General features: G+C 51.9%; 1 protein-coding gene across 4 annotated transcripts; it reads right to left on the bottom strand.

Annotated features, from left to right (window-relative positions):
• Positions 1–598: 598 nt before the first annotated feature.
• COMMD7 (COMM domain containing 7) lies at positions 599–25,783 on the bottom strand. Of its 4 annotated transcripts, none has more exons than XM_075563792.1 (9): positions 25,607–25,780; positions 18,341–18,394; positions 18,138–18,240; positions 9,804–9,860; positions 9,683–9,720; positions 8,728–8,818; positions 8,357–8,406; positions 7,930–7,978; positions 599–940 (listed from the first exon to the last, which is right to left on the bottom strand). In XM_075563792.1, exons 1-9 carry the CDS (start codon positions 25,688–25,690, stop codon positions 909–911), a joined length of 558 nt encoding a protein of 185 aa, XP_075419907.1. In that variant the 5' UTR covers positions 25,691–25,780; the 3' UTR covers positions 599–908. The 4 variants fall into 4 exon arrangements, with proteins under 4 accessions (XP_075419907.1, XP_075419906.1, XP_075419905.1 ...); XM_075563790.1 differs by lacking the exon at positions 599–940 and adding an exon at positions 6,818–7,450 and having other exon boundaries at positions 18,341–18,391; positions 25,607–25,778; XM_075563789.1 differs by lacking the exon at positions 599–940 and adding an exon at positions 6,818–7,450 and having other exon boundaries at positions 25,607–25,776.
• Between the last annotated feature and the right edge of the window lie 746 nt (positions 25,784–26,529).

The following is a 26,529-nucleotide window of genomic DNA, read 5'->3' as shown; positions in this document are numbered from 1 at the left end:
CCTGGTTGGAGGCTTTCTCCTTTTCCACACGTCTGTCCTTCTTCCACTCCCTGTTGTTAGCCCCCATTTGTTCCCAACCTCCTCTCCGTACCCCCAAGGAACCATTCATCCAACTACTGTCCCTACGGAGTTACCTAAGCCGGATTTCATATACTGAATCACACACCAAAACAAAAAACAAAACAACCCCCAAACCCCAAAATATCCAACAATAACAAAAGGGAAAAACCTCAACAGAAAGGAATGTAAAAATATTAAATCTAAAACAACTTGAAAATGGGTCAAAAGGGAGACCCAAAGATAAGGTGTCCGATTTTTTTTAAGATGTCCGATTTTAACCGAACTTCCTCGGCCACGATCCACCTGCCAATGTGGCCTGCTTTCCACCAGGTGTCCCCCGACCCATCTGCAGTCAAAGGGGTCAATGGAGCCTTCATCCACATGTATTTCCCCCTCACTTGTATTTTTTTTAAGCTGATGAACTTTATTTTTGAACGATTCTATTTCAGTCATCGCAGGGGTTTCCATGGTTAAAAGAGATGGTGTTTTAATATGCTTCCTGCTTCCGTGCAGGAGGAGGAATAAACTATTCACAGAGTTCCTTCCATGGGGGCTTTGTACCCCCTGATTTAATGTGAATTCTCTGAAAACCTTTCTAGCTGGAATTTTAAGGCATGTGAACTGTCGCTCCATCAACATCAAGCAAAAACTCTTTCAAGCTGGGAGTTCAAGTATGAAGACTCCAATTGGGGCCACGTGGCCTCACGCCACACGTGAAAGCCGTGAGGTCCACCCTTGCGTGTCGGGTGAACACGCCTCATTGTCTTCCTCCCTCGGTTGGGGGTGGGGGCAGGCGGGTGGAGAATGCAGGTACTTCAGTCAGTCGGTCTTCTCTCTTCGCCTGACCGTCACCATCCGAATGAACACTTGAACTCCAAATCTAGAGGAAGCAAAGTAAAAATACCCTTGCATGCCATCTATACCTCGGATGCTTTGATCAGCCAGCTACCACATGTGACCATTGTCCCTCTCCTCTCATGTCCTTTGTCAACTTCACGCCCGTGGATACCATGATGACTGCAGCAACGGCAGCAACAAGTCTCTGCCTCCGTCTTCCCCGTGTCCTGTTTAAGACTACAATAAATGTTCTCTTTGAAGCTAGGAAACATGTAGAAAACAATGACAGCAACATATGTACAAATACACTTGATACAATTCATGCCTGGAATGGTAGAAGAGCCTCCAATAAAATAATCTTTTAATGAAAATAAATAAAATCATAAACCTGTAGCCAAAAACTAGGTTAATAGATGGTGGATTTCCAAACAGGGCAGGAACGAGAGTGAATTGATGCAAATAAGGCAGAGCTGTTCACATTCCCCCCTCCCCACCCCCTCCTGCGTGGCGGCAAAATCCCTGCAGGCCCGCCTCCTGTTCAATACTGGAGACAAGATGGGGACACAGCGGAGGAGCTGCAGTTGCCCCCCGGAATTCATCATGGGACCTGCACGGCAGACAGGGTGTAATCTACGCCTGCATAGACACAGCCCAGAGCATAGCCTCTGTCTTGGTCGCATCAACTTAGAGCATCCTACAGAACGGAACTGCCGCCACACCGCTTCCCAGGCTGTAACCTTTATGGAAAGGCGTTCTGGTGGAGCTAAGCGGTGGGCTAACTGCAAAGCCATTGGTTCAAATCCACCAGCTGCATGTCGTAAGAAAGAGAAGGCTGTTGGCTCCCATACCGATGGACAGCCCTGGAAATCCTACACAGGGATGCTAGGAGCAGGGATCCACTAGATGGCAGTGGGAATCTTTCTGGAAGCCAACAGTCCCATCTCTTTCCTCTGCGTGAGTGGCTGGCAGGCAGACCATTCAGTCAGCGCCTGGGAACTTAACCAGTGCACTGCACCCCCATCCCTTTTGCTTCAGTAATGCTCTCCCCTCCTCGTTGCCATCTAGTCTCTAGTCGGTGCTCACAGCCTCATAGAGACCCTGCAGGGCAGAGACTGCCCTGTGAGTTTTCAGACTGTAACCATTCACGGAGTAGAAAGCCCGTGTTTCTCCCGAGGAGGGCCAGTGTATGTAGCTGACCGCCCTCGCCCACTGGAGGCGCTCTAGGTATGTCTGTGGAGTCAAGGAGCCAGTTCAGCTGCTGTTGGCAGATAGGTGCTCTGTCTGGCCACCCTTCCACTGAACACCTACTGGGCTTGAGCATGATCTGTTTAAAAGGGATCAACAATCCTGGGAGGGAGAGGGGGGATGAGAAGCCGATACCAAGGGCTCAAGTAGAAAGAAAATGTTTTGAAAATGATGATGGCAACCTATGTACAAATGTGCTTGACCCAGGGGATGGATGGATTGTGATAAGAGCTGTGAGAGCGCCCCATAAAATTATGAAAACAGAACAATAAAACCTGACCAACGATCAAAGCAACTTCTCTTCTCTCGGGATCTATTATGCTAATGCCAAGCGGGTTTCCTCCCCAGCCCTGCCTGGACGCTTTATACCTGTTCTCACTTTCATGTCAACCAACAAGAGCCCGGGAGGCGGGGCATGAGGGTCAGTGTGCTGGGCCCTGGAGTCCCTGCGGGCTTTGTCCTGGGCTGCTAACTCCCAGCAGCTCCGAGGGACAAGGAAGAAGCTTCCTGCTCCCATAGAATTATGGTCTCGGAACCCACAGGGGCAGCTCTACTCTGTTCAGTAGGGTCGCCATGGGTTGGAATCGTAGAGGGTCACATTCTGAAAACAAAGAGCGAGCTCCTGTTAGTGAGAGGGTCATTGTGCTCCGTGAGCCTCACAACCCCATGAAGTACCAAGTCTGCGAGTCTGAAATTGGGAAGCTGGGGTTCTGAGAGGAGGTTCAGGAGAACTCCCCACCAGGAGGCTGACCCAAGGACTCCACGCTGTGGCCTGAGATGGTGCCGAGGTCACATCAGGCAGGAAGCCGGCCCTCTCGCCCTTGTAGCTTCTTGAATGTGTAGCAGCTGCTGAGTGTAGAGGAACACTGGTGGGGGTCAGCCTCCCCTTTTCTGAGTTTCCTGGCAACATTGGGGGCGGGGGAAGGGAGGCAGGGGGAGAGGTGGGAGTGGTGTGTGTGCCGCCAGGAAGGTAGCTTGCAGCTGGCTACCTTTCAAACCCTCCCTGGAGGGCCTTTAATTGGCTAATTGGCGGAGTGTAATTTGCTTCCAGAACCTCAGTTTCCAGGGAGCCTGGGAAACATTATCTTCTTCGGTGTTTCCATCTCCTCAAAGGACGCATGAAAGGGTTGGTGCACAGTGTCCAGCACAGTGGGAAAGTAAATCACGTTGGGACAAAAAAAGGGAAAAGGGTTAAGGAGCTTGTCTGAGGTCACCCAGCTGGTGTGCAGTGAGGCTAGCGCTGGACACCGGCTGACTCGCCTGAAGCCCCGACGAGGATCCAGATCAGGGGCGGCGGCCCGCTTTTGCTGCCAAGGGCCAGTTGTCCATAGAGAACACCATTCTTGGGCCGTACAAGTAACTCAAACATCAGCCTGCTGTTTGGGCAAACGTCTCATTAGCTCACCCCTGATGTGATGGCTGGGCCTGCTTCTCTTGGGTGGTGTGTGGCACTAGCTGGTAGTGAGGATTTCTCTGGCCTTACAGGACCTGCGGGCCAATGTTCCCCACTCCTGCTGTATATGGACCCCAAACCACTACCATCGAGTCAATTCTGACCATCGATAGATAGATGAGAGATTGTCAATCTTCGCAAGACCAGGCAGCTTCACCTTTGTTCTGTGTGGAGCCGCTAGTGTGATTTGTAGACTTTGAGGTTTGTAGCCTGAGGTAGTTAGTTTATGGTCCCAACCTGATAAACACGCATGGGATTAATTGAAGGACGGAGAGATAAATGGCTGGTGAACCTCGCCTTTCTTGTCTCTTGCTCTTTGATCATCAGACCAGTGTGCGGCTTCCTTGCTTGTTTTTTGCCTCAATTTGCAAGCTACACTACCTGTGGGACACCTAACCCGAGCACTGTGTCGCTGTAATTTGAGGTTCCTTCAAGACCTGCTTCGCCACACCATTGGAATTTACATCTCTTGAGCTGGGGACCGTCCGACCCTGTCATCTGGCTGACTATTCGTGATCTGCCTTGCTGTATGCTGCGTGTGCCTGGATACCCTGAATTGCTCTATAGAGGACTACCTGGTGGTCCTCAAGACTTGAAAGACTGCCAGTGTCTCACAATGGTCTTACGGAGTGAGTGGCACTGAGCCATTTGTACTGCTTTATAATTTAATTAACTTTGTTTCTTGTTTTATATATATATATATAAACATTCTGGTTTTCTCTAGAGAACCCTAACACATAGCCCAATGCTTAACCCACGGCAACACCAGGGCTCCTTTCTAGGGGTCACCTGTGAGCCAGGTGTGTAACATGACCCAGAACTGTTGGGAGGTCGTTGGAAGTCCCCTGGATGCCACCTCTTGAGCCGTGGGAAACCCTGTAGGCCCATGTGGAGCCAGGACCTGGTGGCTGGCAGCTGTCTGATGGGCAGTGGAGGGAGTGGTAGAGCGAGCAGGTTAATGTGGCTGCTGACTGGAGAAGAGACTGCTCTGTAGGCACGGCGGGGCTGATGGGGAGCTGGGGCAGCAGTGTGGACGGCAGGCCATCAGTCACTCTTGTTGAAAAGGTGGTTGTGCCAGGGTGAGTTCTTTCCAGAGCACAGTGACTGATGGACAGACTACAGGCTGTCTTTCCCGATTGGAATTTCTATGGGCGCAGTCTGCTGGGCCTTTCTCCCAGAACTGCTGATGGGAGACAAAGCAGACCTTTCGGTTGGCAGCTGAGCCCTTAACGGTGTGCCACCAGGTGAAGTTCCTGGTTAAAAGGTGGGGTGTCGCAGATGTCTATTCCTATTGTTTGTATGTGAGGGAACAAACCACCCCCGCCTCTGAAAGGATCCCTAAGAAACTAGGAACAGGGCGCCGGGAGAAGCAGGGAGCCTGAGGAGGGCGGGACATCTCAGCATCACTGTATTTGGTTTCTGACCACAGTGGCCTGGGTACTGGACAGTTCAGTGGAGCAGCTGACTGAAGGGCTGGCAGGTGATACCCTCCCACCCCTTTGTGATGCAATGAGATCTGATGGCTGCCCATCAGGACAGCAACGCTGGATGGTGTCCCAGTCACAGGGTTTCTGAAATCATGACAGTCCGGCAAGTCCTCATGGAGTAGTTCAACTCTTGTCACACGGAGCTGCTGAGCTCCAATGGACCCCACAGCACCCAGAAGCGATCACTCGCTGTCCCGAGTCTGTGCCGCACACGTTTCCTGACCTTCGACAACGCCACCTCTAAGTTGACCTCATATTTCCACATGTGCAAAATAGCACGCATACAAGACTATTCCATTGTAGCACTGTTTCTGCAAGTTCCTGGGTCCCTAAGTGCAACAGTTAATGCACTTCAGTGCTAACCAGAAGGTTTTAAGTTCAAGTCCACCCAGAGATACCTTGAGACAGGCTTGGAGATCTTCTGAACAACATCTGCCAGAAAGGAGCCTCGTAGAGCTCAGTTCTACATCTACACACACCCACACACACCCACACACACCCACCACACACACAGCATACAAACACCCCACACACACATACACACCAAACCCACACATACTCAAACACCCCCCACCCCACATACACACCACACACGGCATACAAACACTGCCTCCCACACACACACCAAACCCACACATACTCAAACATCCCCCCACACACACACACACCACACACAGTCCTTAGTAGCTGGAATCAAGGAGGTTCTGCCTGTCGCGCTGTTTCTGAGACAAAGAGTGGAAACAGCCTGAGTACCGATTAGCGTGAAGCTAGGGAAAGAAACCACCCCTTTGAAGAAACATGTGGAGTATGTGTTACAAAGAATCACCTGCATGTTTTTGTTTTCCTTAATTAAAACAATTTTGGCGGGGGTGGGGGGGTGCGTCTATCAGTTCTGATAAGAGTTTGATGTCCAAATCAAGTGGGAAAAGTCAGGGGCACAGTGTGTGGACAGTGCGCCCCACACATACCGTTGGGGGAGAAGAGTCAAGCGTGTGTGTGTGTGTGTGTGTGTGTTTGCACACACCTGAACTCCCTCCAGAAGGTCCGAGACTAAACTAGTAGTTGATAGAGGTTGCCTCTAGGGAGGAGAATCATGTAAACGGGGCTGGGAAGGAGGATTTGATAGTGTCTCTTTTGAATGGGAAGACGCCCTGGTGGTGTCCTGGGTTCTGGTAAGGTCAGCAGTTCAAACCCTCTAACCCAGCGGTTCACAACCTTCCTCACGCTGCGACCCTTTCACAGAGTTCCTCCTGTGGTGGTGACCCCCCAACCATAACATTATTTTCGTTGCTACTTCATCACTGTCATTTTGCTACTGTTGTGAATCGGGCGACCCCTGTGACAGGGTCGTTCGACGCCCAAAGGGCTCTCGACCCACAGCTTGAGACCCGCTGCCATCTAACCCATCGCAGGGAGAAGGAGGCGAGGCGGCGTTCTGCTCCTATAGTTACAGCAGGAGAAAGTCCAAGGGGGCAGTTTCTCCTGAGTGGCAGTGGGTGGTGCTCTAAGGAGGCGGGAAGAAAAAAACATGTGCTGGGTTGGGGGCTAACGTCACCTCGACACCAAGCATCCATGCGCTGTGCTTTCTCAGGATGATTTCGCCTGAGTTCTCAGCAAACTCCAGACCACAGCTCACTTCACTGCAGCCTCGGGGCAGAATGCTCTCAGGAAGGCCATGTTGAAGGGAGGTGGCCCAGGGCTCTAACTCACGCAGAACAGCGACTGGATTCAGACCTTTCCTCCAGGCTGCTTTTTATTCACCGCCAGCCCACAGAGGATGTCCATCCCCTTCAACCAGACAAGCGAGACGGTCGCCCCAAGGGGTCCTGGCACAACGCCGCGAGGCGAGGATGGAACTAGGGGCAGCTTGGCCCGGGTTCTGGTCAGAGAAGACCAAGTACATGTTTACACAATGCTCCATTCAGAACCTCTGCTCACTGCATTCCCCGCCCCTCTCCACCAGAACAGCAAGTACAGAGACCCCGGGTGCGGGGTGGGGGTGGGGCACGCCACGGGGTCTCAGTGCATCTAGAGTGTTGGTGGGGGAGCTGACTCATTTCTCCCTGAGGAGTGGCTTGAATATCCAGAAAGGGTCCCGGAGACAGCTGATGGTCCCTAACAAAGAGCCACCAGCAATTGTATAGGCTCCTTAAGTACTTAATCCTGTTGTTTACCAGGACCCTTCGCACCTGGGCTCTCAGGACACAAGTAAAGCAAAAGGAGCACCCAACAGGCAGGGGTGGGGGCGGGGTAGCTTTGAGAACCGTGGCCGGCTGGGGGACCCAAGGCACTCAGCTGAAGCACTCCATGCTGGCTCGGACGCGCTCCATCTCATGCAGGAAGCTATAGAACTGGGGCAAGGTTAGTTCTGGGGAGAGAGAATTCACAAGAATGAAGTTTAACCTTTTCCGGGAGTGGAGGGGTGGGGGTGGGGGTTCGGTACAGCAGAGAAGCTCCTGGAGCAAGGGGCCCTGATAAATAAGGCTCAGGGCTTCTCTGTAAAAGGGTCTTTTTTAACTGGTAGCACTCATAACTCAGCAGCACAGGGGTGAAAGGGCACTGCTTAGGATGTCCAGTGCGACCGAGTACCACCACAAGCCCGTGTCTAACTGTCCATCCCAGGCAGCCCTCCTCCCCGTCCCCTTTTCCAAAAAGGCTCTTCAACTGTGGAGCCCCCCCCGCCCCGCCGCCACCACCCCTGGACCATCCTGTGGAGGAAGGGCACAGAGGAGGCCAGCCTCCCTCTGCCGGGCCCTGGCCTCTGGCAGAGGCATCTGCGGCAGACCAAAGGAGCCCACGGACTAAGGGAACATGACCTGGCTGGAATGAGATTTGAATGGGACTCACCTATGTATACATTTTCAGTTTGGTTTCCTTTTTTTACCACCAACTTTAACTGATGGAAAAAGAGAGAAAATTTAAAGATGGAAAAAGCGGCAAGTGGGCAAACTCTTGCAGTCCTTAAACCCAAGCACCCAGCTTCCTACTTGAGCGGGACACTGGAGCGGATGGGTTCATCCGCCACCAAAGACCCTGGCACCCCCCACAAGGAGGGGTGCATCACAATTTGTATAGAGGCATCAGTTTCCCCATTCACCCCAATGGGGGGGTCTGTCACCAACCCAACTTGAGCCTGGCCACACGTCGATGAGATACACAGGACACTGGAGGGACAGCTAACTAACTGGGGAGTTGAAGGAACCCAACACAGAGTCAGTAACTTTCAACCATGTCAAAAAGCTGTCCCTTTGTTTCGAAGGGCCAGGAGACTTACTTGTAAAAAAATACTCCCCACTTTCTCCAGTTCGCTGCTCCCAGATGTCACTGAGACACAGAAGAGAAAACTCGTAAGTAACCGGCTGAGAACCCCAATCTCCTGGTCCAGCCAAGCTACTTGGGGTGGGGCGTGGGGGTAGAAGGGGTGAGCCTTCGGATAGCAAGATGCACACTGTGGGGAGTCAACGGATGAATCTGGAGAGAGCTGCTGAATGGGGCACCGGCGGCGGGGGGCAGAGAAGCAGCCTCTGACCTGCCCACCCTCCGCAGTAGTCTCTGAGGGCTGTGGGGTGCGCTGCCCCCAGGAACTCCCTAGAAGGCTCTGCAGGCCTGCCCTGTATCCTGGTAGGCTCGGGACCCCCAACTTACCTCCAAACTTCCACTCCATGTCGACCAGCTGGTTAACCATCAGAGTCTGACCTATGGCCCAGTGAGCCAGGGTGGGGGAATTCTGCTTCCACTACAACAGAAGCAAAACAACATAGTAGCAACAACTACAACCAAACACTCCCTCCCTCCCCGACTCTACCCCAGGCACAGAAATCGGGAAGAATTTGGAGCCCAGGGCTCAGTCTGTGTGCTGGTGCCCACCCTGTGTTAACCCCTGGACTGCCTGTGAACCCAAACCACCAGTCCCTCTGGGGAGAAGACGAGGCCGTCTGCTTCCACAGAGGATTGGCCTGGGAGCCTTAGGGGACAGTTCTGTCCTGCAGGGCTGCTAGGAGAGGAAATGAAGGCCATAGGGATACATTTGGATTTGGGTTTGAGGGGTGGGGGAGTCCACAGAGGTAGGAGACAATGTGAAGGTTTTCTTTTATTCTAAGATTTCATCCAGATTGAAACAAAAACCGGTGTGACATTGACTCCCTCCCTCCCTGCCACGGAAGCCATGCCGACTCATGGGGATGTTACAGGACAGGGTGGAACTGCAAGCCATGCCGACTCATGGGGATGTTACAGGACAGGGTGGAACTGCCCCTGTGGGTGCCCAAGACTAGCTATTTGCAGGAGCAGGAGCCCCACCTTTCCCCTGCAGAACGGGCTGCTGGTTTCCAACTGCTGACCTTGCAGTTAGCAGCTCAATGTGCAACCTCCACTCCACCAGGGCTCCTTACACAACACGCACATCCAGTTACATGGGGATGAGCGCCGCATTAAGAGTGCAGGGTAAAATACTGTGTGGATGGCATCGGGGGCAAACCACACCAAAGATTTAGCAAGGAAATGAGGAATGACTGAGGGCACTGCTCAGTCCACGATCCTCACCCCCTACCCCCCAAGAAAAACAAGTGATCTTAAGTAACCTTGAGAAAAAGAATGATACCTTTTCACTAAAGTAAGTGGCTTTGTCCTCACTGAGACCTAAAAGAGAAGGGAAGGCTGCATTAACATAATAAAGAGCCACAGAGGTCCGGAACCCTGAGTGACCTTGAGCAGTGACGTACCCAGAGTTATGAAATCTGCCCGGACCTGCTCCGCTGTCAGCCCCTTCTTCAAGGCACCTGAAAAGCAAGGAGGAGAAATCCACTCATCACCAAGTCCTCGTCGCAGGGGTTCCTCAAACTACGGCCTGGGGGTCACATGCGGCCAGCCGAGGACATTTATCCTGCCCGCTGGGTGTTTTTGCCCCATTTGGTTTTTTTTTTTACTTCAAAAAAGGTATGTGCAGTGTGCATAGGAATTTGTTCATGTTTTTTTTTTAAACTATAGTCTGGCCCTCCAACGGGTCTGAGGGACCGTGAACTGGCCCCGTGAGTTAGAGGGTAACAAGCTGTAGCACACAGAGGACAAGAAGACCCAAAGCCCCAGCCAGCCCCGGGGGACCTCAGTCCAGACCAGGGGGAGAGGCCCAGACGGAGCGAGACCAGTGTTGGTGTTTATCGTAGATACTGACCTTCCAGGAGGTGTGGACACAACTGGAGACAGGATAGAAACTGCATAGATTTGGGGTTGGGGACATCCAATCTAAGGAGCAGTAGGGCATGGGGGAGGGTGCGGGGGTAGGTGGGCACTCAATGTCAGGCTGGACACGGACAACAGCCTAGAACTGCACTGTGCAACACAGGGGTCACTGAACGTGTTGTGCTTGGTCAAGGAGAGGGGGAAGGCCCTCCGCGTGGTGGACTGACTGGGCAGGGCGGGCTCTAACGGGAACCACTGGCAGGGCAGCCCAGGGCCATGTGTCCTATTGTTGCACATGGGTCGCTACGGGTCTGAGCTGGTGGCGCTTAACAACAAACACGTGTGACAATTTCCACACCACTAAAGGGGCATGCTGACGCTGGTGTATGCTGCATGTGTGCAGAATGAGGTCTTACATTGGCTCACATTTTAAAAAAGAAAGATGTTTTCAGATTGGGAGAACAAAGCTGGGAATGGCCTTCCTCAGCGTACGGGCTGCCATGAGCCAGTGGCCTGTCTCGGGAGTGCAAGTTACATCTGCCTAGAAAGTTCCACTGGCCAGAGCTGCCCTAGAAAAACCGTTCTCTGCTTTCTCAAGCACACCACGAAGGGCTCAGCCGCGTGGCCCTGGCAATTCACAAGCCACTTCCTGAGCCACGGGCACACCTTCCCCTGGGCAGCTGGAGGGCGCTGCTGGGCTCTGCCTGCAGGCTCCAATTCCTGAAACCAAGGTCCTGGCAGAAAGCTGGACTGCTCCAGGTCTCGCCTGCCGGTGATAGCCCACATCACAGTTGGGCGGCCACCTGGAAACAGCCACTTCTGAGTCCTCCTGAAGAGGACCAGGCAGGAGGGCCCTGAACTGATCTCCCCACCCAAGTTCCCACCCCCACCCCAATCCCAAAGTGCTGCAAACAAAAGGAGGAAATCTTTTATCTCCAAAATCAGACTGAGCGAGGAAGCCACAGGGTGGGGGGAAGTGAGACCCCAGGAAGTTTGAGCCATAAAAGCATCCAAGGGGCTGTATCCCAGCTAGTCCAACCGAATCTCAACTACTCTGTACAGCCAGACCCAACCACCCACAGCAGGCAAGTGCCTTGAGACTCATTGCCACCCTGGGGAGCGAGGCAGAACTCACTGCCCCTGTGGGTTTCCGACACAGACTCTGTGTAGGAGTAGAAAGCCTCGTCGTCTTTCTCGGACGGAGCGGCTGATGGTTCCATCAGGTCAGCTGCTGAGCATGGAAGCCACTGGGATACCGGGGCTCCCTCAGTGGACAGCCCGGTTCCATGCAGTTCAAAACTGATAAGATAGTTTTTGATGATCCCCACCCCCAATGCTGTGAAACAGAAGTTATTACTGTAACAAGGAAACTGAAGATCAGAAAGATTTTGTTTCCCCTTTTTGGGGTGGGGGTTGAAAACTGAGCAAATGCACATACTGGCCGCCGCATGGGGGAGTCTCCCCTGCAGTGCTGCTGGACTCGTGGCCACTTGTCAAAGCTGATTCATAGCACCCTGCAGGACTGCCCTGTGGGTTTCCAGACTGTGACTATGGTGGGACGAGAAAGCGCCGTCTTCTTCCACACGGTGCGGCTGGTGGCTTTAAAGGGCTCCCCTTGCATTCTAACACTCAACCACCACATCATCAAGACTTTACAGTCAGTGGTCGGGATTTTAAAAATCCTGACTGGAAGATGGTTTTGCTGCATCTGCAAAGCAGCCTTAGTTCCAAGGTGGTTTCCTTCAGTCGAGCCACCTTCTGCCCTACAGGCAGAGCGGGCAGACGCTGGGCTGCTGAGCCACAGGGTCTGGGACTCTAACCCTCCAGCCATCCCAGGGGGGAAAAGATGAGGCTGTGTGTGCCCTTCCTGGTTTACACTCTCAGAGACCCTGAGGGGCAGTTCCACTCTGTCTGACAGCGTCACTGTGGATTTTATGACTCTGCTTATGACGGCAAAGAGCTCTGTCTACGCTCCAGAAAATTCCAGACACCCGTACCCTTAAGACGAGTCAGCCAGGGTGCAGGGTAGCAAAGATAAAACATACAACTCTCCTCTAGTTCTTTAATGATCCCTCGCCACCCCACTATCATGATCCCAATTCTACCTTACAAATCTGGCTAGACCAGAGGATGTACACTGGTACAGATAGGAACTGGAAACACAGGGAATCCAGGACAGATGAACCCCTCAGGACCAGTGGTGAGAGAGGCGCTACCTACCGGTAGGGTGGAGGGAAGGTGGGGTAGAAAGAGGAAACCAATTACAGGGATCTACATTATAACCCCCTGCCTGGGGGATGGACAACAGAAAAGTGGGTGAAGGGAGATGTCGGACAGTATAAGACATGACAAAATAATAATAATTTATAAATTATCAAGGGTTCCTGAGGGAGAGGGGCGGGGGGGGGGAAGGAGGAACAGATACGAAGGGCTCAAATAGAAAGAAAATGTTTTGAGAATGATGTTGGCAACATTTTACAAATGTGCTTGACACAATGGATGTATGTATGGACTGTGGTAAGAGTTGTACCAGTCCCCAGTAAAATGATTTAAAAAAAAAAATTCCCAGCATGACCTAGTGGCCCTGAGCTCTGTCCTGGCTTGCCCTGTGGTCCCTGCAGGCTGCATGCAGGGCAGATCCCTACCTGGGGCCTTTGCCTTGCTGCACCCCTGCTAGGAATGCCCTTCCACACATCCTCACATGGCACCCTCATCCACCTTCCTTCCCAGGAAAGGCTTCCTGGGCACTGGACTTGAAAGCCCCTCATGCCCTCGCACTGGCTGTACTTCTAGCGCATTCATAACTACACAACTTTAATTCATACATTTATGGTCCATTTCCCACTGGAGGTCAGCTCAGTAAGAACAAGGACTTGGATCGTTTTGTCCATCGGTGACTCCCAAGCTTTTAGAACAGAGGCTGGTACTCAACCCACAGATGCTAAGGGACAGAATCCAGACAGAGGAGACTCTGCAGTTCTCAGAAAGGAGGTCGAGCCTGAAGTGCCAAGTGTAAAAAGACCACGAGAACCAGAAAGGGACAGAGTCTGCACACTGTGGTCATAAAAAGCATGATGTAAATAAAAAGCAGTGGATTCGCGGGGGCTTCATGTGAGAAAGTTTCGGTACTTTTAATTCCATTTCCACAAGTTCCTGAAGCCTTCTTAATTGTGCCTTTTATTAACTCCTTACCTAGGAGCTAGGTGGGCAAGCCCAGTGGCTCCCTGCGCAGATACACAGTGGGGCTCTCTGAAAGGGGACAAAGGCAGAGGGTGGGGCGTCTTTCCTTTTTCACTTCCTGCCTTCTTTGTCATTCAAGTCTTTCTAACCACAGGCAGCCAGCATTTTATTTTTATGTGAAGGTGGTAGAATTGTGGGCTTTTTTCTTTTTGCTTCCTTTCTCTGGTACTTTCCTATAATTAAAAACAAACATGACTTGTTAAAAAAAAATTTTAAAAAAATTAAATGACTAGGCCCGGGCCACAGGAGCCAGCAAGTGTGGTGGAGCCAAGCAGTGTGTAGACTGGAAGGTCCCACAAAGCCAGGCTTGTGCTCCTGCAGGTCCTTCTGAGGGTGGCACAGGCGGGCATAGCAGTGCTGGAGAAGGGATCAGAGAGGCAACTCTCCAGCCTGGAAGCACCTCGGGTGGGCAGGAACCAAACTTGTGAATGTTATTCACATTGTGCTGGACATCGTGCTCTAAACGTCCGTTCCACACTTTTTTTTGGTGATTCCTGGGTCCTCAGTGAGTGCCCGACACGCAACAGGCCTGTGGTCTTGACCTGAAGTCAGACAGAAAGCAAACTGAAGGGGACAAGCAACAGAAACGTGGGTGAAGGGAGACAGCAGATGGTGTAAGACATGAACATGATATAAATTTATGAATGATCAAGGGTTCATATGGGTGGGAGGATGGGAAAAACAGGAGCTGATACCAAAGGCTCAAGTAGAAGGAAAATGTTTTGGAAATGATGGTGGCAAAATATGTACAACTATGCTTGATACAATTGATGTATAGATTGTTATAAGAGCTGTAAGAGCCCCCAATAAAATGATTTATGAAAATTAAAAAGTAAATAACCTTTTTTTAAAAGCAAGCAAGCGGAATCCCAGGGTTGGCGACACTGGGACATGATACCTGGGGAATCTTAGATTGGCCCTTTCTAACTACTGAGAGCTGTCTGGGATGCTTATAAATCGTCAAGCACCAATTTTCACCAGAAGAGTTGCCTTAGTCAAACCCTCATTATTGTGAAAGGGTCTGGGGGATGAGAGAGGCCGATGTTGGTGGGGGAAATGGGGGGTGGAGAGATTTCAGTTTTTCCCAGAAACCATTGGAAAATCAGTTCATCTTGGTTCTTCTAGGCAGGAATCTGAACGTTTCTTCAGTGGCACCCAGAAAGGGAAAAGTCCCGGGGAGGACACAGGCCAGAGGAGGGAGAGGGTGGCCAGTAGCATTTGTTCAGGGTAGGGGGTGGGGAATCGGGGCCCAATCACTGGCCACAGATCTGCTGAGCATCTGTCAAGTGCCAACACTGAGCTAGAAAAGGGAAGACTGGCGAACGCAACAGCCAGCAACCTGTCCTCCCAAGGCTTACTTTCTGTTCAGGTGAGAAAGGCCACAATGTAAGCCAAGGTGACAAGCCCCACTGGAAACAAAGTAAAGCCAGGTGAGGTTGGACTGTAAGCCACGGTGACTGCCACCAGGGGGCTTTTGGGCTGACTTGACAGAATTCCGGGATGGTAGGGAAGAGGGCGTTCTCTCTGCCTTCTCCTGAAGAGCAATCTGCTCATGAACACCCACCGGTACTAGATCTTGCTGAGCATTCCAAGAAAACCAGGTTGAGAGTGTGGTCCAGCCACCTCGTTTTCTGTGCTCTTGTCTCGGAGGAGGAGGAAGAGGAGGAGGAGGAGGGAAACAGCTAGAGCAGTGGTACTCAACCTGGAGACTCCTTCAAGGGTCAAACAACCCTTTCACAGTAGCAAAATCACAGTGATGAAGTAGTAACGAAAATAAGTTTATGGTTGGGAGTCACCACACATGAACTGTATGACTGGGTTGCGGCATAAGGAAGGTGGAGAACCACTGAGCTGGAGCAATGCAGCCACTGCAGGGCACTTTGCATTTCTGCATCTGCATCTAGATGCTCACAGCAGAGGTTCTGTTTGATGGCATAATGAACCACTTAGCACAGAGGTTCCATAAAGTGCTCAAGGGTTAGGAAGGTCGACTGATAAATAAGAATACAAGAGCCAGGCAACAGTTGTGAGGATAGCGCCGGCCTGGGCCCTGTTTCGTTTTGTGGTGGATAGGGTCACTGTGGGTCGGAACCGACTCAGTGGCACCGAACAACAGCACCGTGTGATTCCTAAGACCTGGTTCCCACAGCGTGGGAGAAGCCCAGACAGGGTACCTGGAAGAGCGTTCCCTGGTGTCTGCAGGGCTGCTGGGCGTGGAGCGGACTTGAAGGCAGTGGGTTGGGTTTGGGTTGGCCTTGAGTAGGTATCAACTCACTGCCTAATTGTTTTACCTGTGTTCCAGCTGCTCCCAGCAGAGAGCCCATCTGGATCATCAGTTCCTTCTCTCCAGCAGATAAAGAGCTTCTTCCCTCCCACATACCATTCATTATCACATCTACGTCCAGCCCAAGGCCACCCGCCCCTTGGTCTCTTGGGTTGGTTTAGAGTTAGTTGGTTAGTCCCATCTAGATACAGACAGACTCCCTATGGGTTTGGTTACAGCTGCCCCCAAGGATCCCTTCTCCACCTCCCAAACAGAGATGAGACTAGACAGTGCTTGATAAAGCTTTGAGTTCATTACCCCACCCAACCCCCCACAGGACAGCTTCAGCTGAGAGGAGCGGGAGGCCAAAGCAGGGTGTGACAGTGGTTTAGGAAGGCCTTCTGACCAGGAAAGCCCAGGGCCCGGGCTCCAGAGGTGGGAAGGACCGAAGGGCATCTGGCAGGCTGGAGCTGGGGTGGCAGAGATGAGAAAGGAAGGAACAGAGCGGGGCTGGGACACTAGAGAATGGTCTCCTGAAGGCAGTGGCACAGTGCCACTGCGCCGGGGGCCCCACCCTCCATGCAGAGAATGCGCACAGTAACTCCTGGTTTGGGCACCTGCACTACAGAACTACACGTGTGCCCACAGGTGCCATAGGATGGGTCACTGTGGCATTGCCTTAAAAGGAAGGAGCTTAAAAACCGCAATGTGCAGCGACGGGAACTGGATGAACAGAAAGAAGAGACTGGCACCCGGGACAGAAGGAAGGGGAGCGGTCTATGCTGCTGTGGCCGGAGCTCCGTGCCGGGCACAGGGTGAATGATGCGCATGCCGCGAGCTAGGAGAAACCGCAATCTCACCACTGTGTGTGCAAATCCACTGAGGTACACAGCATGCATAAAAGGATAACCACCAGGGGCTTAAGTGGAGAGCAAATGCTTTGAAAACGATGAGGGTGATGAATGTACAGATGTGCTCTACACAATTGAAGTATGTATGGATTGTGATAAGAGTTGTATGAGCCCCAAGAAAACGTTAACAAAAAAAGATAACCACCAAAATTATACTCTGATTGTTTCTAGGGATAAAAATAGGCAAGTTTAGAGATGGACACCAAAGGGGTATTTTCCCTGTTGACCCCACTGCTCTGCACTGTTTTAAACATTTCCGATGAAAATCTATCCCTGCGTTGAAAGGGACTCCACGTTCCCATCCAGTCTTGGGGTTTGCGTCTCTTGAACCGGTCGTGAGGGCAAAGGAAGCAAGAATCACGGACAGAAGGCAACAGAAAGTTCACCTTTGGAGGAAACCCCGGGGGTGGTCTGGCTGAGCGGCTCGGAACGTACAGAGCGCAACCACCTTCGCTGGGATTTGAGATGGAACAAACATGTTGAGGGCCCACTTGGACTGCACCTGCGGCCCTGCTCCCAGGAAGCCCAGCTGGCTACTCATCCTTCAAATGTGCAAGCACACCCAAGTGTCTGGCTCCCTAGGAGCCAGCATCCTCTTGATGGCAGTGAGTTTGGCTTTTCGGTTTTTATACTTGTTAAATAGGAGACTGCAAGACTTTCTAGAATTATATTTTCTTCAACTGCATCATTTTCAATTACTTCATAGCAGATAAAATAACAATGTTTTAATGAAGGCATTGTGCTAGACATTCTATTTCTAATGATCTCAATTCAAACAGGCCTCCTCCTCAGGTGGGGTGCGGGGATGCGGCCAGGGAGGGGTCTTTGCTTGGGACTAGGAGAGATCAGGGACCAGGGGCCGATTTCATGCTACCTGGCAAGGGACAGACTGCGACGCAAAGCCAGCTCTCCCAGACTTAGAAGAATGAGCTCTCAGTCACCATGGGGCCCGCTGCAAGAACAGGACAGCACATCTAACCAAGCTCCTGCTGCTGGACAATCTCAGTCCCTCATTTTCCTCATGGACCGCTAACTAACTGTGCCAATGCTCTGCGGCTGCCTCCCTGATGGAAACCTCCCCTGGCTGCTCCAGCCAAAGTCTGGTTTCCACACTGCCTGCAGCGAAGGACTGTCCTTTTCATTTTCAACCCGCCATGGATGGACAGTTGTGTAAAACACAAGGAAAATGAAGTATTAGAAATGCAAAATGCAAAAAGAGGAGAGAAAAGGGGCCATTTAAAAAATGTTGAGATGCAAGAGACATTGTCAAACTGCTACAAAAGTTTTGAAATGTGTACCATCATCTGTGTGCTTCCAGAGGAGGGCGGCCTCACAGTTTCCTTCTCGGTTCCACCTCATCACCTTTACCTGTCTGCCGGTGGCTTCGCTCGCTAGACTGTGAGCTCCACTACACGGAGTTCACTGTCAAACGTCTGGCCTCTGGGGGTCCTCTGGCCACTCACCATGTGGAACCAGCAGGAGGCTCTTCACGATGCTTCTGAGCGGGCCGAGGCTGATCTGGTTGGTGGTGGCGAAGTCTGAGAGCTGAGCCAGAAACCGCTCTACCTGCAGAGAAGGGCGGGCACAGACCAGGCAGTGACCTGCTAAGGATCTTGGAACCACTCGGTCCGTTCTCGGGAACTCTCCGCATCACAAAATACCCTACCTCTTTTGGCTCCGTCAGGAAGTGGAAAAGCACTTCAGTCAGGGCGGCGAACTGCTGTGAAGAGAGGAACACAACATCAGTGCACCGCCTACTCTGGGGCCCCGTTCCCCACCCCTCTAACAGGACATGGTCAACACCCCCCACACACAAGGTCCACATCCATAGCTCTGCCAATAATGACTGTGTCCTCCTCCTCTTTCTCAACTGGGCTGGGAGCTTCAGAACGGCTCTCGCCCCTCAAAGCTGTCATGCTCTGGGTGGCTTCAGTGTCAGGGTCCATCCAGAGAGCAGTCCCCAGCCACAAGCTGACTGACGACAGAGACTGGGGCCAGCCCCTCTGCTCTTCCCACTCCCGCACCACCTGGCACCCAGGCAGCCTGTCAGTGTGAACAACAAACTGTGGGAAGCAAGGAGGAGGAAGTGGTTATGCATGTGGGTTTGGGAGTGAGAGCTAGCTAGTACCATCTCCACTACCTGTAGGTTAAGTGTGGATAAACAGGAAATGCGGAGGAGACAGGGGTTGTGGTCGCCACCATCATCAGGTTCACAGACACACCCACACACTCCTACACCCCCCACGCACAAATAAATAACAATAAAACAACCCCGCACAAACCAAACTCACTGCCAACAAGTTGATCCCAACTCATGGCGACACTATAGGACAGGACAGAACTGCCCCTGTGGATTTCGGAGACACTTACTCTTGACAGAAAAGAAAGCCCCATCTTTCTCCTTTTTTTTTTTCTTTCTCCCCATCTTTCTCCTGAGGAGCGGTGGGTGGTCTCAAACTGCTGACCTTGCGAATGAAAGCCAAGTTCATAACCAAACTCTGCCATGGAGTCGATTTCGCCTCACAGCGACCCTCTGGGACAGGGTAGAACTGCCCTGCGATTTCCCCAGAGTGTCAACGTCAACCTTTAAAACAACAGACGGCCTCATCTTTCTCCCTCAGCGTGGAAGACGTCTTTGAACTGCTGACCTTGAAGCGAGGAGCCCAAGAAGGAAAGCACTATGCCACCAAGGCTCTGTCTCCGAGCAAGGAGAGGCAACTGAGAGAGGGCAAGCACACCAGACCTTCAACGAGAAACCATAATTATGGACCAGAGCAGAGAGTGTGCACTTAGGAATAAGAAAATTAAATCACAGGGCCAAAATCCTATCTGTCCAGGCTTGTGTAGTCTCGGACCCCTGTTACAGGCCGTGGAGCCCTGGTGGTGTACTGGCTATGCTGACCAGCCAGGGACCCTTAGCTTCTCTGCCTCAATCCCCAGGGAAAACAGAGCAAATGGCCCGAAGCTTCTGGAGCAGGTGGCATGGGGGAGCCCTCCAGCATCCAGGAGCTGGACAAACGGTGGCCATCATGACAGACACAGGGTCGCTATGCGACTTCACACTTCATGCGCCTTCGCGGGGCACCACTACTGAAAAGTTAGGAAGAAAGGGCTCTGTGCTGCCTGGGTCGCATGGCTGTCAGAGGCATCTCAGCTATGACCCACTCCACTCCATTACCGCCTCCCCGGCTCTCTTGTTGGACTCCGTATAATATCAAGCTAGTTCTCCCCAAAAGATAAATGAAAATAAATTTTAAAAATACATACTTGGTTTTAAAACAAGATATTTCTACTGTCTCCTCATCTCTAGCCCACTCCCCACAGAAAGTTACTGCTGCTACTGTCTGGGGTGGTCTTCTTGTAATTTTATTTTACTCAGTTTAATTGGTTTTATTTTATTTCTTCCTTTCAAATACCAATGGGATCATTCTGAATCTTCGCCTAGCATCTTGCCTTTGCCCACTCACCCACTTAATTAGATCTTAGAGATCTACCTCTGGCAGCAGATGTCAACCCACCTGGCTCTTTTAATAACTACCGGCCATCCAGCTACCCCTGGGTACACAGCTGACAGCAAGTGGTGACTTGGAATCATAGCAGCCCCCAGTGTGCGCAAGCAGAACTGCCTCTCACAGGGTGTGCAACTGCTGTGCTCGTTCAGAAGTAGTTTGTCAGGCCTTTCTTCTGCAGGGCCGCTGGAGAGATTCGGACCACCAACCTTCAGTTAAGCGAAGAATGCTAACCCATTTGTTTTCCCCAGGGTTCCATCACAGGTTGAGCAATTTTATGAGCTCCTGTGAAGTAGAGCCAGTCCTGCTGGAGTTGCTAACAAGGCGACTCTGGTGGAATACCCTCCCGCATAGCAACACACTGCTGTGGAGGCCATGCTGACTCAGAGAGCCTCTACAAGACAGGGTAGAACTGCCCCTTCGAATTTCCAAGACTGTAACTCTTTACAGAGTAGAAAGCCTATCTTTCTACTGTGGAGTGAATGGTGATTTTGAACTGCCGATCTTATGGACCACAGCCCACCTCAGAACGACATCACCATCAGACCACCAGGGCTCCCCCAAGATAATAGAGGGCTTCAAATAGTTTGTGTGTGAAGGAGGTGGAGTGGGGGGGGGGGAGAGATGAAAAACGCAAGGAATTGTCCCACCAAGCAATTTGAAAGAAAAGTTGTTAAAATGTATCCAGGGCCCAAGGATACATGCATTCTAAAGGCTGAGGAAATGTTGCCAAGTTGCTCGGCAAACAGGTTGCACTCCCTGATCCTCTCAAGGCGTCCTAGTGTTGGCTTTTCCCAGACTTCAACCTTCCTGCCCGGAAAGCAGGTTAGCCACCCTCGTTAGCAACCCTGACCAGGGCTTGTCTTTTTATAGGATTGACAATACTGGGTGTTATAACCCTGGTTCTATAGTAAGAACAAGAAGAGTCAAAATGGGTTAAGAACGGATCCCAAATTGTTCTTGAGTCTTCAGATTGTTGGTTGGCTACAAATCTGTGGAACTGTCACATCTTTGGTCAACTGAATTTCCAGTGCCTCCCAGGGCTTGTTGATAAAAAAAGGGGTTGAGAAGGTCCCCCAAAGCTTCCTCTTGCTAGACCTCAGCCTAGCAGGCCCAGCTGGGCCTCTTTGTCAGCACTCTTTCCCCACCTCTCTCCTCCAGAGGGGCTTGCAGCTTTTCCTGCCTCCCCATCTCCACTTCCCCAGACCCTCCTGATGCTTCAGAATCCTGCTGAGATAGCAGTTTCTGCCCAGGTTTCAGAGATGGGGCCCTCCCAAGAAGGCCCTCTCACAATCAGGCCTGGGGCACTAAGAATTTTTCCCTTGATAAGGAACAGAGCAGGCATGGCAGCTGTGGCCTCCCTGCATTCCCCCCACCTCGCCTGCTGAGGCTGTAAATCTTTATGGCAGCAGAATACCACGGAGCAGGTGGTAGGGTTGAACCTCTGAACTTCCTTCACCTACTGCACCACCAGGCTCCTTACAACACCTTAAACCCGCGGTTCTCAACCTGTGAGTCGAGACCCGTTTGGGGGTCCAACAACCCTTTCACAAGGGTCACCAATTCATAACAGTAGCAAAATGACAGTAATGAAGTAGCAACGAACATAATTTTATGGTTGGGGACGGTCACCACAACATGAGGACCTGTATGAAAGGGTCGCGGCATGAGGAAGGTTGAGGACCACTGTCTTAAACATCGCCAGTCCTCAACAAAGGCAGTCGAATAAACTTTCTTGTAACACAACTAGCACACACCCCCGCCATCGGCCTCTCGCATCCAAGACTCTGCAGCCACCTCAGAATCTCAATGGTTTGGACCAGTAGACATTGGGAAGGACGTTCAGATCATTCTAAGCCATTGCCAACCTTTCTGATCTGCAAAAGCTACAGGTGGGGTGTCATCAGTGCCAGGGAGTATGGGACAGACGTGCTCTCACGTGGAGGGCGGACCAATGGAGGGGTCCAAGTCAGAGGGTCAGAGATGGACAGGATTCCAGGAATGGACAGACCCTTGGAATTGGCAAAGTGGATTGCTCTCACTCTCAGGACTGTGATCACTGGCTCACTCCTTCACGCGTCTCTCAGGTCTCTCTCGCCACCCACCGTTCTGAAAAATGGCTGGTTATCGTCTAGACAACTTGTCACCAAGGCTCACATTCCTGAAAGCTCATCCACACAAGTGTGTGGCGCTTCTCCGTTTTCTGAGTGACTGTCCCCCTGCAGAGGATGGCTGTCCTCCAACTACACAGGGTCATTTACATTTGGGTCATTAAATTTGCTGGGGGTGGTGGTGGTGCAGCCAGGCACTTGACTGGTCATTGAAAGACTGGCTGATTGAGCCCACCCAGCCGTTCTGAGAAAGATGTGGCGGTCCGTCTATGTCACACTTACCACCTTGGCACCCCGACAGGGCCCTTCTACCCTGTTCTATGAGTCCGAAACTACTCAAAGCCATTGTTTTGGCTTTTCCCCCAATAGTTTAATTGAGATATGCATCACCTATCATACACGTGCCTAGCTCAGTCGTATTTAAATGGTGTATATACATCGCCAGTCATTTCTAGAACATCTTCCTCCCTCCTGCATTACTTGCTTCCCATTTCCTTCCAACCTCCCATCTCCCCCCATTGCTACGACAAGCTACTACACCAATTACTGTCACTCTGCATCTGCCCATCCCGTGCTTCATACACTGGGAAGCATGCAAAAAGAAAAAGAAAGTAAATATGTTTATTTTACAAAAAAATAAAAGCCCAACATCAATATTAAAATAAACCAGAGGGGCAGGGATCTCTGTTGAGAAGAAAGCAGAGACTATTGAAAACTAGAGCAAATCCAAAATGGGTCCAGAGGGAGATCAAATGGCCAGGTACCACATTATAACCCAATTCCGACTGCATCCATAGTCAAGTTTACGACAGTCCCTGTCGCCAGCAAGGTTATTCCCAACCTTGGTCTATGGTCAGAAGGGACCCCTCCCCAGAGGCTTCCTCCATGTAGAGACCCTGCAGATGGCCTTGGGTGTTGGATTTCTGGTTTGATATCCTACAGAGAAACTGCATCCTCCAACCAAGGAGAGGGAAATGGCCCAAAGGACTGCAGTTAAATACAAGGCTAATCAAGAGGGAGCTTCTGTATTAAAAACACACCCAAAGGTTTAGCATGCATTTCACGGGAAAGTCGGCGAAAATTTGGTTTTAAAGGAAATGCTTCGGATTTTCCCTGAATATCAAGTGGCTGCACCTTAAGGTATGGTTTTAAAAGCCTCTGTTTTTAACAGCGGAGTCTTTTTTATTCCCCACATGGAAGTCTTCCAGAAAATTCCAATGCATAAACAAGTGAAAACTAATCTCGTGGCTGAGGCGATCGTCCACAAAGCTGCTCTAGTATGTTTTCTTCCCTGGCCGGTGAAGTGTGGCAGTGGGGCCAGATTCCGGCCTCCACCACTTCCTGGCTGCCGGACCTGAACAAACAGGGCACTCTATTTCCCTGGGCCATTTTTTTCTCATCTAAAAACGGAAATAACAATAGCACCTCCCTGTTAGGGTTCTTACACACAGAGCATTTAAAATTGTGTGCCATTCACGGCATGTGCCATTCACGGATGCGTGTGCCATTCACGGCAGCTAGTGGCAGTAACAGCAAGGTGAGCAGATGGATACCCAGCAGCTCCTCAGGAAGGGGCTTTCTACTCCCTTTTTTTCCCTTTCTACTCCCTTACAAGAAGTTCCAGTCTTGGAAACGCACAGGGGCAGTTCTAACTTGTCCTATCGGGTCACTAGGAGTCAGACTCGACTTGTGGGCAATGAGTTTGGTTTGTTGGCTTTGGCTTTTGATTTAACTGCGCTGTGTTGCAGGGCCCTTGTCTATGCAATGTGAGTAGAAAGCAGATGCTTTGGAAGTGTGGTGCCGGTGAAGAATATCGCAAGTTCCATGGACTGCCAGATAAAACAAATCTGCCCTGGAAGGAGGACAGCGAGAATATTCCTTAGAGGCACGAGTGGTAAGATTTCATCTCCGGTACTTTGGACATGTCAGGAGAGACTAGTCCCGAGAGAAGGACATCATGCTTGGTAAAGCAGATCAACAACAACAAAGGGTAAGACCCTCTGAGAGATGCACTGACAGAGTGGCTGCGACCATGGGCTCACAGATAACAATGGTGAGGAGGACCCGGGGCCAGGATGGCAGTGTTTTGTTCTGTTGTGCAGAGAGACCCTATGAATCAGCGTTCACTGGAGGGCACCCCTAACAACCACCGCAAACTGAGACCACCACCACCTCCAAGAATCCAAGAAGTCAACATACATAAAAGCGCTGAGTACACAGTCCTATAGCGGCCACTGCCAGATGCAAATCTTGAGTACTTTTAAATCGAAATTTGCTGTGTGTGTAAAATATACACCCGATTTTGAACCAAAAAAAAAAAGGTAAACTAGCTCATTGATCCTTTTTTATATTGATTACATATGAAAATGGTCGTTGGAGACAGAAGATTAAAGAAGACCTATGAAAATGAGCACCGGTTTCTTTTCCATTCTTAAAATTAGAAATGTGCCCAACGCTTTCTTTCCTTTCTTTTTCCCCCCCCCACTTTCTTTCTAGTGGACATCTACAGTTTGCCATTCGAATCACTCTTTCCAGCACCTCCCAGAAAATGATTTTTTTTTTTTGGTGCGAGGATTTTTCACTCCACAGGCACAGGAGCTGTACAGGATGCTGAGGTGAAAGAGGTGTGACAACCAGTGGGGGAGCAAATAAATGCCCCTCTGGCATCTGCAAGGCGGAGTGAAGTGACACAGTAGCCTATTGATTTAGGGGAGTGCCCCCAGCCAGCCCAGCAGGAGGAGGAAGCCCTATGGCCTGAGTTGGGAGGGAAGGCTTTGCCCGCTCCGCCCCCAGCACCATCGCGGGCAAGCAGTGGATGGTGTCTTTTTGGGGGATGTCCGTGGTATCCCGGTGATCTGCTCCCCTTAACTAGCTTTACCTCCAAACCTGCCTGGGCAGGCCCCTCTCAGGAGCTCGGAGCCCCACGCAGCTTTGGCCACTACTCACATCCTCTCTGACCCCAGATGACCTGTCCCCACCCCTCCCCCAGTACTCCCTGGGAGGCTCTGAGCCTTCAATTCCCCAAACTTCCAGTCTCGGTCCCTCCCCCCAAAACCCCCCTCGCCCCCTAAGACCCGGCCCTCCAGCCTCCAACTCCTTTCAGTCCGCCAAGAGTCCTTCAAGCTCCGCGAAAGGCCGCAGTCCCACCTCTGGGCCCCAAGGAATCCGCAAGTGTTCCCTTGCATCCCCAAACTCTCCTCGGGCCCCAAGGTGGCTTAGCTGCTCCCTGACACCCATTTCACCCCCTTCCCAACCTAGGCCGCTCCCCCTCCCCCCCAGCCCCCACCCCGATCCCAGCGGCCACAGCCTCACCTGGGCGCCCAGCTGATTAAGCTGCTGCATGTCGCCGCCCACAGCCTCAGGCACGGGGTCCTGAGAGCAGTGCAGGCGGCCCATGGCGTCCGTCCCCCGGCCACCCGACTCACGGGCCCGCCGCCGCCGCCGCCCGCTTCCTCCTGCGCCGCCCGCCCAGCCGCGCTTCCGCAGCCGCACTTTCGCCACGGGCGCGCCCCCGTCGGGCCGCGGACGCGCGCGCGCTCGGCGCGGGCCGGAGGGCCCCCCACGGGAACCCCACGCCGGTCCCCTGCCTGGTATCCCAGCCAGTGTTCCCCCCCCCCCCCGCTATCCCAGCGTGCTCTCTGTGAAGTGATTCCTGGGGTGGCTGCTTACAGGGGTCTCTTGCTCCTCCTCCAAGGGCTCTGGACAGAGCCCAGCTCACAGGAGACCCCCAGGGGACGGCCAGCTGCTGTCACAACCATCATCCGAAGGTGCATTCCACAGATGCTTTTTTGCACACCGACTACATTGATGGCGGGCACTGAGTGTGACAGCTCTGAAGGGAGCCAAATAGGCCCTCGGGCATCCTTCCAACAGAAGAGGGCATTTGGGGGGAAGCTTGGGCTGGAATCAGCCTCATGTGGGGGAGGCTCCCTGAACACTGACCCCACCGGCCACTAACCCACTGCCACCAAGCCCATTCCGACTCACAGCGGCCCTCACGACCGAGTGCAACTGCCCCTTTGGGCTTCTGGGGTTTTCAGTCTCTGCAGGAGCTGACAGCCTCATCTCTTCCCCTTGCAGCGACTAGTGGGTTTGAACCCCTGACATTTGCACCTCATGGTGACTCACTTTGCCACCAGGGCTCCTGCCAGTGTCTGATTCAGAGGGCCTGGGGTCCCCGATTCCATGAATTCCCAAAGAACCATTGGAGAGGACTCGGATCATGTCTGGGAAGG

The sequence above is a fragment of the Tenrec ecaudatus genome, chromosome 12 (assembly GCF_050624435.1).
Source record: "Tenrec ecaudatus isolate mTenEca1 chromosome 12, mTenEca1.hap1, whole genome shotgun sequence".
NCBI lineage: Eukaryota > Metazoa > Chordata > Mammalia > Afrosoricida > Tenrecidae > Tenrec > Tenrec ecaudatus.
Note: the sequence above shows the minus strand (reverse complement) of the source record. Positions and strands in the feature narration are given on the sequence as shown.

Excerpts from the sequence above, each read along its gene's own strand:
- COMMD7 (XM_075563789.1), bottom strand. The coding sequence starts at position 25,690 with ATGGGCCGCCTGCACTGCTCTCAGGACCCCGTGCCTGAGGCTGTGGGC. Across the intron at positions 18,395-25,606 it reads TTAATCAGCTGGGCGCCCAG|CAGTTCGCCGCCCTGACTGA; the intron begins GTGAGGCTGTGG and ends CTCTCTTCACAG. Across the intron at positions 7,451-7,929 it reads AACTGAAAATGTATACATAG|AACTAACCTTGCCCCAGTTC; the intron begins GTGAGTCCCATT and ends CTCTCTCCCCAG.